This window comes from Artibeus jamaicensis, unplaced genomic scaffold (assembly GCF_021234435.1).
Source record: "Artibeus jamaicensis isolate MK-2021 breed Jamaican fruit bat unplaced genomic scaffold, CSHL_Jam_final contig_1015, whole genome shotgun sequence".
Taxonomy (NCBI): domain Eukaryota; kingdom Metazoa; phylum Chordata; class Mammalia; order Chiroptera; family Phyllostomidae; genus Artibeus; species Artibeus jamaicensis.
Window position 1 is genome coordinate 8,106,679 of NW_026521194.1, and position 9,408 is coordinate 8,116,086.

The window sequence follows — 9,408 nt, forward strand, 5'->3', positions numbered from 1 at the left end:
AAAGACTGAGACAGAATGAGCCTTGGGCCTGGAGCTACTTGGGACTGAGGGCCCCTTAACCTTGCCAAGGTTCAGCCCTCTCACGTGGAAAATGGGGCAGGTAACACCTGCCCGCGCAGGGAGCAAAGGCGCCAGCGAGTAGCTGCGGTCCTCTACCCCTCCCCCCGGGCTCGGTTCAGGTGCGTCCACTTCCAGCATGTTTGACCTCTCAAAGGCTAGAAGTTTGTCAAAACAGCCACTGCACAAACTTCAGCAAATTCCCTCTCTCTAAGACAGAGGCTTGAAATTCTTTCAGGGCAGGCTGCTTCCTTTGAGAAAAATACACTGTAGGCCCTTGGGCTGTTGAAGATGAAGGCGAGCCTTTGTCCTGGAGGGGCCAGGGAGGCGGCGGGGGGCTGCACTGCCTGGCAGGCAGTGGAAAGGTGCTCGTCCCGTGGCCGCAGGGGCGTCTCTACAGGGATCTGGAGAACAGGAGCGGTACCTGGCTTTCCCCTCCCTGGGTCCTGATGAGCTGGGGGCCTGGAACCTGAGTGGCACGGACTCGTGCTGCTCCACGTGGGGGAGGCGGGCCTCTGAGACCCGCCGCTGGCTCCGGGCTGAGGAGACCCAGGAAGAGGTGAGTCTACGTGCATTTTCCTGCAGTTCCCTGCTTTTGGTTGTCCTGGTGCTTTCAGTCACGTCACACCGTAGTCAAGTCCTTACCGCTGCTGAGTACTGGGTGGTGGGTCCCCACGTGAGGGCACCATAGGTGTCTGGGGAAAGCCATCTGTGCGGCCCCAGGGGGTGAGGGCAGAAGAACCTGAGCATTTCTTAGGACTCCACAACATACTCGGGGGTGGGGGCAGCCCGGCCAGAGAGGGGACATCTGCTGTCAGCGAGGAAGGCTCACAATCTCTAGATGTTTGGACAATAAAGGGCGGTACGTAAGCACCGGTCCTGTAGGTCCCTGGGCCACTCGAGAAGGAAGAACACAGGACAGAGCGTACCACTGCCAAGCTCTCCAAACCCAGCTTTATTGGCTTCCAGTGTTTCCCTCTGGTGCGAGCTCAGCCCAGCTGGCTTCGATGGGGCTCCCAGACGCAGTGGCACAGGAACTGGCAATGCCCTGGCGCTGCCCTCCCCTCCCCAGCCACTGGGCTCCCCCAGCAGGGAGGAGGAGAGGCGGCTCGGCTGTGGTGTTGGAGAGAGAATGGGCAGCAGGGGCAAAGGCCAGAGAAGCCACACAAGCAGCAACATGCCTGGAGTGCCCACTGCATGCCAGTCCCGGACACAGACACACACGCCCCAGAGGGCCATTCCCTGCAAGCTCTCCACCGGTCCACACCCATCGGCTTTTTGGTGATCCCATTCCAGCTTGTTCCTCAGAGCCCAGCACTGCCCACAGGAAAAGAGCTGCTCCCAGATGCCACGGGGCCTTCAACTGTATACTCAATCTCTACCATCGGTGTTAGCAACAGGTGTCAGGGAAATGGAAGCTCGGACCATTACCCCTTCATCCACATTCTCATCACCCCTGCCAGGGACGACTCAAAGGATAAGATCTCCCCATCTCACAGTGAGTGACAGGCCAACCTGGGCTGGAACTACATGTCCCAAGATGCACAGCTCCATAACCACACTTGCTTCCCACAAGCTCCAGCTATTAGAAATGAGTCAAGGTGTGTTGCATTCTGGGACTAGTAGTCCCCAAGAGACAGCACCAAACACCCTGTGAAGAGTTTATAGGCTAAGACTACTGCCGACTCCCACCCACCATCCAGGCCCAGGCCCAGCTCTATGCTTAGCACAGGTGAGGGAGAGGAATGGAGGGTCCCCTCCCAGTGCACAGGGAAGGGCGCTGTCCTGTTGGAACTGTGCATCGACTCTGGATCCTGGACATCCAGCTCAGAACACATCTGGGGAGAGAGCGGGGGTGGGTGATAGGAGAGAGGGTCAGCAGCAAGCCGTGGAGGATGGCGCCGCTAAGCATGCAGACCTGGGCTAGCCCTGTGGCCTCTCCCTGAGCCCTGATGCATGGTGAAGTAGGACAGGGCACAGTCCCCTCCTAGGCCTCCCTCCTGGGGCACCCTGGCCCTATCCCACTTCTCCAGGGTTAGCCGGCCTCACCTCTGCCTAGTCCCGAGGCCTGGGGCAGGCTGAGGCAGCGAGAGGAAGGGAGGAGGAGTGGGCTCCGGTTCCGAATCTGGATGGCCGAGAGGCTCCCGCCCCACCCAGCTAGCCTCCCTGGAAGACCTTATGGCCCTACGGGCCACAGCATCTTCCTCGTCACACTGAGGCCTCCTTGGGGAAGGAAGAAGGGAGTCCTAGCCAGACGGCAGTGAAAGCAAGCGACGCGGCCCACGGGGAATTGCGGAGAGGAGAGTGTGAGGAAGAAGAAGCAGCACCAGAAGGGAAGCAACAGAAACAGTCAGAGCTCAACGCTGCACAGAAACCGGGGTGGGGTGTCCGCAGCTGAACAAGGAGAGCCGCAGACTCCCCGGCGTAGCTGCTGGCGTACGCTCAGAGAGCCCCAGGCCAAGTCCTCCTTCCTTGACATCATCAGCAACACAGGTGGCAGAAGACCCGGGCACAAAAGGCCTGCCCCAAACCACTAATGCCCCTTAGATGCCCCCCATCAAATAAGAAGTGCATCCTGGCTCCTCAGGCCCTCCCACAGCCCTGAGGCCCACACTCTGAGCTTCACCAGGGACCTGTCAGCTCAGCAGGGCAAAGCCCAAGTCCACACTGGAGCCTGGAGTGGGGGGACCTACAGAGGGAGCATGGAGTTGGAAGGGCCACGCCCCTCTCTGTTCTAACAGTGAGCGGGACCCCGGGCCATGTGGAATCGGGGCAGGCTGAGCCTGGTGATCAGAGGATGAGGCACCGAGAGGCCTTCTCCTCCGGGGGTGTGCCAGGTTTAGCTGCATTACCCCTTGCACTCTCATGAGTCCCCCCCACGCCCCGATCCTGGTACTGAGCCTTGGGATGCCCATGCCGTCTTCGCTGTGCCTCCCGCCCACCTGCCGGTTTCTTCCCAGCTGCCTCCATCTCGGACAGGCTGTAGGCCATGGCGAGCTGCAGGTCCTCGTCATCCTCGGAGAGGTCATTGTCAGGGTGGGAGGCAGGGGTCTGCTGCACCTGAGTGCCTCCAGGTCTGGAGGCGACAGACTGTTGCTGCTCTCGACGGCTCAGCTCCAAGCCCAGTGCCAGGTCGTCTGGAACACCTGTAGGAGTCATGGCCGCCGTGAGGCCTTCTGGCCCAGGCCAGGGGGGGTCCTGCCAGGCTGCCACGTGCAGCAACGACTCTGACCACTTCCAGTCCCTTTTGGATCTGCCGTGCATATGTTTTAATACCTAGCACAGTGATTACAAACATGCACAGGTGTTCAGCTGCCATAGGTATAAGCTATCTTCTCGGGCAAGTTACTCAACTTCCTGAGCTGCCCTTTCCTCATCGGTGAAACGGGAATGATGAGAATGTCTACCTTGTCAAAATGTCCCACTGGTTAACTAAGAGAGCATAGTGTTCCGAGGGTGAGTGGCATGAAAGGGCAGCCTTGGCGAACACCCTGGACAGCCGGGTGTTGGGGCAAGAGTTCAGCTCCAGGAATCCTGAGTTTCATTCCTGGATTTCCCCCTCGCTAAGTAGGACAGAGCCTCGGGCCTGGGGGTTCTTGGGATCGAGGCCACTTGACTGTGCCTCAGCCTCCTCAGATGAAAACTAGGGCAAACACCAACTGCCCTGCTTTCCCCTGGCTGTGTGAGGAATATGGGGACACGGAATGTGTGCGAGCACTTTGAAAACAGTAGAGTTCTGCAGATGCACACCCTGATAATGACGACAGTGACTGGCTGGCCCTCTGAGGCTCCTCAATCCGCTGTCCTGGCCCCCTTCCACGTGATGACCATCCTGAGAGCCTGCCAGTCTGGCCTGGGGTGGCCATTCCCGCCATGCCCCAGGGGAGTTCCAACTGGCGCAGAGCTTGGGGAGGGAGCTCTGGGGCCTGGGGCTGGGGCTTCCTGCCAGGGACTGAGTGGCAGAGCCACTCCTCACCATTGATTGTGATCGACTTCAGCTGCCCATCCTCCTCCACTTCCACCCGCTCCTGCCCGTTCTCCATGATCCTGCGGGAGGCAGCACAGGTCACTCAGCGGGCACGCCTGAGCGCTGTGGGTGCGTGTACTGGGATGCTGCGGTGACCAGGACCAACAGGGCTCTGCCTCCGAGGGGCTGACTTTCCTGTGGTCGCAGCTCCTCCTCCACCCGGCAGGGTCCCAGGAGGAGCCCTCACCTTCGCGTGGTGATGCGGTGTCCCTGGACGAAGGTGGTGGATGTAGAAACAGAGCGAAAAGCACCAGCTCCAGGACTGAAGGAGAAAGATGAGGAGGAGAACTCTGGCATTGGGACAGAGGAGGAGAGCTGGTTAGAAGAGGGCTGTCTGCAGCAGGCTGCAGTGACGAGGGTCCGGGAGCCCCTGCAGGCTCTCCCCGCAGGCAGGGCTCCGGGTGCACCAGAGGGGAGGCTTGGGAGAGCCACGAGCTGAGCTGAGGTGTCCCAGGACTCAGAGCTTGTGACAATGGGAAGGGACAGCACTTACCAGAGTGCCCAGGGAAGGAAGAAGAGAAGGTGAAGAAGGGGCCTGAATGTCGTGAACCCCGATTCTGAAGCTCTGAGAAGGGGCCCAGGTCATCTGCAACAAGCAAGCGGATTAGCAATCATCTTGTGAAGACACTTCCCCCAAAAAATGTGATGTGTAAATCCTGTTTATAAGAAACATAAGCTGCTACGCAACTGGGTACGCTTCTGATTGCTTTTTCTTTTCTGCTTGGATTGACTTACAAATTATATTCCTTTTCAATATTACACATGAAACAGTTCCCTGGTGAGTTCTGTCCACAACGGAGAATAAAGGAAGGGAGGGGGGAGGGAAAGGGGGAGGGAGGACAGATGGCTCCTTCGACGGACCAGCATGGCCCAGTGTAGGGCGACACGGCTGTGAGACCCGCGCTCCTGTGTGCCGTGCATCTGTAAGCAAGTTACTTGAATGTGCCTCAGTGGTCTGCAAATGGGGATAAAATTATCTGCTTCACAGGGTTCATGTTAATCATTCCAAAAAATGGTGTCTGCTGTTGTTTGTAATGGCATTGTTATTGTCACGTGAGGCTTTGAGGCTTGCTTTCCTGGCTATCATTGTGGAGGACTAACAGTGTATTATTGTCGTCGTTTAATAAAACAAGTCTCTGAAGTGTCACTGCAGGGTCATGTGAGTTCAGGCCTGTGTGAGGTTCTGTCCTCACTCTCACTGGTTCCACCCCCCACAGAATCTTCAGTCTGTGGGATTCTGCCTCCCTCTCCGCCTCCCCTCGAGGACGTCCCAGAGGATGGAGGGCAGGTCTGGAGGGGAAGCTGAGCTAGTCCGAGGCCCCCAGAGTCCACTCACCAAAGAGCTCTGCAAAAGGGTCTGCGCTCCCAAAGAACTCCCGGAAGACCTCCTCAGGGCTACGGAAGGTGAAGGTGAAGCCAGGCCCACCACTGCCAGCTTCTGCCCGAGATGGGCCACTTCCTGAAGGAGAGGCAGGACGAGAAGGGGGCTTAGGGAGTATACTCACCTGGGCGGGGGGACCCCACCTAAGGCACAGCCAGGAGCCCTGAGAAAACATCCACTGCAAGAATCTGCCCTCCCCCTCACTTCCCTGACCCACTTCTGTCCCTGGGCCCCACTGTCCCACCTACCTGCTCCGGTCAGCCCTTCCCGGCCATAGCGGTCATAGATCTCTCGCTTATGCTCTGGAAGGAGAGACCAGATCATTTCTCCCTCCCTCTGGGATGCTGGCCTCCCTGCTGGGCTAAGACCCTCAGAGGACTGCCCGGAGGCTGACACTTGGGGGCAGCAGGGTGCGCAGGGGACAGGGGCTGCAGGTTTTAGCAGCAGCTCAGCCCTTCACACACTGACTCCTTCTCATCTGTAAAATGGACATGATGACAATGCCTACCTCCTAGGATTGTTGAGGATGAAATGAGATAATTCATGTACATGGCTTGACACAGTGCCTGCTATGCAGTAAGTGTTCCATAAATGTTAGGTTATTATGATGGCATTATTGATCAGGGCTTGGTCCTAAATGTCACTTTCTCAGAGGGGACTTCTGGGACCATCGCCACAAAAATCGCTGCCTGTTATTCCCTGTCACATCCCGCTGCTACTTTCCTTTGGAATGCTCTCCTCTATTTATTTATCTGGTTAATGACAGCCTTCCCTGAGCGAAATGTGATAAGCCCATCAGGATGAAGACAGTGACTGCTTGTCCTCCATTGTTCCCCCATACCCAGCAAGGGCCCAGCACCATAAGCATCCGACTGAATATTTTTTGAATGAATGAAAAAAACACCTGGATTCATACTCCAGCTGTGTGACCTTGAGTAGGTTACCTTGCCTCTCCCAGCCTCAGTTTCCTTGCCAGTAAAATGGGGCTGATAAATCCTGCCTGGCGGGACAGCTGTGAGGACTCACAGAGGTGACACCCACCAATGCCTGGCACAGGGGAGGCTCAGGACACATTGGTTGCCTGCCCTGCAGCCTTTCCTTTGTCAGGGCGCATGCTGCAACCAGCAGACACTAGGGAGCAAGCACTGAGCACAGGCAATTAGGGGAAGAATAAAAAATGCTTTGCACACAGTATAGATGCCCATTTAAAGGGGAAAAAGCCCGAGTCCCTGTGGGAGGGGGGCACTTAAATGCCATCTTGGAAAAGGCACGGCTTTGGGAAGGAGTGCAACGGGGTGTGAAGTGGGTGGGGGTGATGGGTGCCGCTCGCCAGGACCCTGGCCTTACTGTCTGACAGCACTTCGTATGCCTCAGCCACCTCCTTGAACTTCCTCTCAGCAAATTCTTTATTATCTGGATTCTTGTCTGGGTGCCACTGTAGAGCCTTCCGCCGATACCTGAAGGAAGTGGGTTCAGAGGGGAAGGGAAAGGGACAAATGTAGCCACTTGCCACCAGAGAACAGAATGACCCATTTTCCCATTAGCCAACCAATGTCCTTTCACCCCAGCTGCTGGGGCTGCCTCTGCCGTGGTATTTTAATGGGGGTTCCCTATCTCCCTTCTTGCAGCCAGTGCTAGGACTGCTTGTATTAACAGATGATAATATGAGGGTGAGACGGTCCCAGCCCTAAACCCTCCCTGGGGCTCTCTGGGGCTGGGGTTGCACAGGTGGGGTTCCATGGAGAGGGCCAGTGGTCCCTCCAGGTCACACTGCCTGGGCATCTTTGCACTGCATTCTACGAAAGCCCACATCTAGGGGTGGGGAGAGGAGTGGAAGGGAGGGTTCACTAGAGAAGGAGCCACAGAGCAGCTCCCAGCAGAACTTCACAGCTATAGACTTTTCTCCTACCCATCCAGGGGTCCCCTTCCTCCCTACATATGTCAAGGACCTGGTTCCTTGGGCACTGCCTCTGAAGGGCCCCCTGGTGCTGGTGGTGGGGACCGGGGTTTGAGAGGCTTTGTGGTGCCCAGCGGAGGCACTTACGCCTTCTTTATGTCATCAGCAGACGCACTTCGCGGCACGTCTAGGATCTCGTAGTAGGATGCCATGGCAACTCCTCTGCAGTCAGGCTGGCTTCCGAGGAGCTGTAGGAGAGAAGGACAAGTCAGACAGAAAGACCCAAGGGCGGCTCCCTGGGGCTGAAGCCCCCCAGGGTGGCGGGAGGCGCTCCCAAGTGGGACGCGGAGCCCAACTCGGCTCTTTTTGCTGTGGGTGACTGGGCTCAGTCGGGCAGCCTTATCGGCCCCCGCAGGCTGGTGCCACTGGCTATCTCGGTGCCTAGGCCCGGGGAGCCCTACCGCAGTCTCCTAACTCCGCAGGCAGGCCCAGGGCCCCCAGCCTGACGGGGCACCCTGCCCGCACCTCCTCCTCCCAGAGTCCTCGGGCTCCTGCGTTGCCCCGCCCCTGCAACCCGCCGGGAACCGTCTGGCACCCGCTGCCGGGCTCGCGGCTGCTGCGTAGGACGCTCCGGCCCAGCTGTGCGCGCGGGCCTGCGTCAGCTGCACCGAAACTACTAGAGACTCGGAGGAGGCCGGCTTGGCCTGTCACCCGGGGGACGGTGGCGTGGAGGGGGGAGGGGGAGGGGGGGTGCTGCTGCAGGGGTTGCCGGGAGATAGGGGCGGAGCCAGCTATTTTGGGCTTGCACCAGGACTACGTCATCCCCAGCTGAGACCGGGAGATGCCGGCCGGCTCCATCTGGGCATGACGCACTTGCCAACCAGCACACCACCTAGTTTTTGGTCCCTGTTGCTTTTCTAGAAACAGGCTCGATGATCCATGGTTACTCACCCCGCAGGAAATCGGCACCTCAAGGACTCACAGACTTCCCTTTGGGCTAAATCCTCCTTCGAATTCCAGCTCTCAGCCCAGGTTTTCAAAAGAGGCTGCCCTGACTTACCTGAGGAGGTCAGACCTGCCTCTCATCGCACCTTGTGGCGTCCCTCACCATTTCTGTCAGTTACAAATAGCATGTGTGTATTTGATGGACATTCACCTCCCTTACTAAATTGTAAATTCCACAGGGCAGAGTTTGTGTCTTTTTCTACTAGGCTATTAGGGCAGTGATGGGGTTCAAAACTAACCATTGGATGATTAAATAATGGGCAGATGTGATCCTCTTATTGGCAGTTTTGACACATTTGGGGAAGTGGGGTTAAAGGGTGAAAGGAAACCAAGTGGAAGGGAAGGAGGGAGGGAGAGAGCGAGAGAGACAGAGAGAATTCCTGGTTTCAAGGTTTTTCTTGCCAAAGTGATCCTGAGTAGATTTCTACCTGAAAGTGATTCCTGAGTTCAGGCTTCATGGGATATGTAAATAACCTTCCAGAATTGACTACTGCTTGATCTCATTCAAGCCAACCCACCAAGCATTAATTGAGCATCTTCTACATAGTAGATGTTGCCAGGATATAAAAAGAAGAATGTGACACAACCCCTGCCTTCCCAGAGCTCTAACTTGGTGAAATACCAGCCCACTAATAACAGCCCACTGGGAAACCCCAAGGCTTTGGAAATACACAGACCTGGGTTTGCAACCTGGCACTACTCTGTGATTTGGGAAGATCTGAGAACTGTTTTTCCTCCCTAAATACAGGTAACGTCTAGGGCTGGTTAAGTCAGATGAGGTGGGGTATAGAGTAGCAGGTTTTAGCACAGTCTTCCCTGGCATCATTATTGGCCCAAGCTGCAATGGTTATATGAGTCCAGAAGAGTGTTTTAGGCTAGTGACCCAGAAAATCTTCACCGAAGAGAAGAGCTTGAGCCAGATATGAGAAAAGAAGAGCGGTGTGTGTTTGTCCACTTGTCCCGCCTGCCCACAGTCTGGGCCTCCTGCCCACATCTGGGGAATTCCCATTGCTTAGGTCTTGGTGGCAGACATGCCCACCA

The 9,408-nt window shown here is 56.8% G+C and overlaps 1 protein-coding gene across 2 annotated transcripts; it reads right to left on the bottom strand.

The window, feature by feature from the left end:
- Positions 1-997: 997 nt before the first annotated feature.
- DNAJB2 (DnaJ heat shock protein family (Hsp40) member B2) lies at positions 998-8,095 on the bottom strand. 2 transcript variants are annotated; one of them, XM_037155502.2, is made up of 10 exons: positions 7,888-8,095; positions 7,510-7,610; positions 6,813-6,922; positions 5,714-5,767; positions 5,421-5,543; positions 4,578-4,670; positions 4,272-4,374; positions 4,034-4,104; positions 3,000-3,203; positions 998-1,895 (listed from the first exon to the last, which is right to left on the bottom strand). In XM_037155502.2, the coding sequence occupies exons 2-10, from the start codon at positions 7,572-7,574 to the stop codon at positions 1,885-1,887; spliced, it is 834 nt and encodes a 277-aa protein (XP_037011397.2). In that variant the 5' UTR covers positions 7,575-7,610; positions 7,888-8,095; the 3' UTR covers positions 998-1,884. The 2 variants fall into 2 exon arrangements, with proteins under 2 accessions (XP_037011397.2, XP_037011396.2); XM_037155501.2 differs by lacking the exon at positions 998-1,895 and having other exon boundaries at positions 2,752-3,203.
- Positions 8,096-9,408: the final 1,313 nt, after the last annotated feature.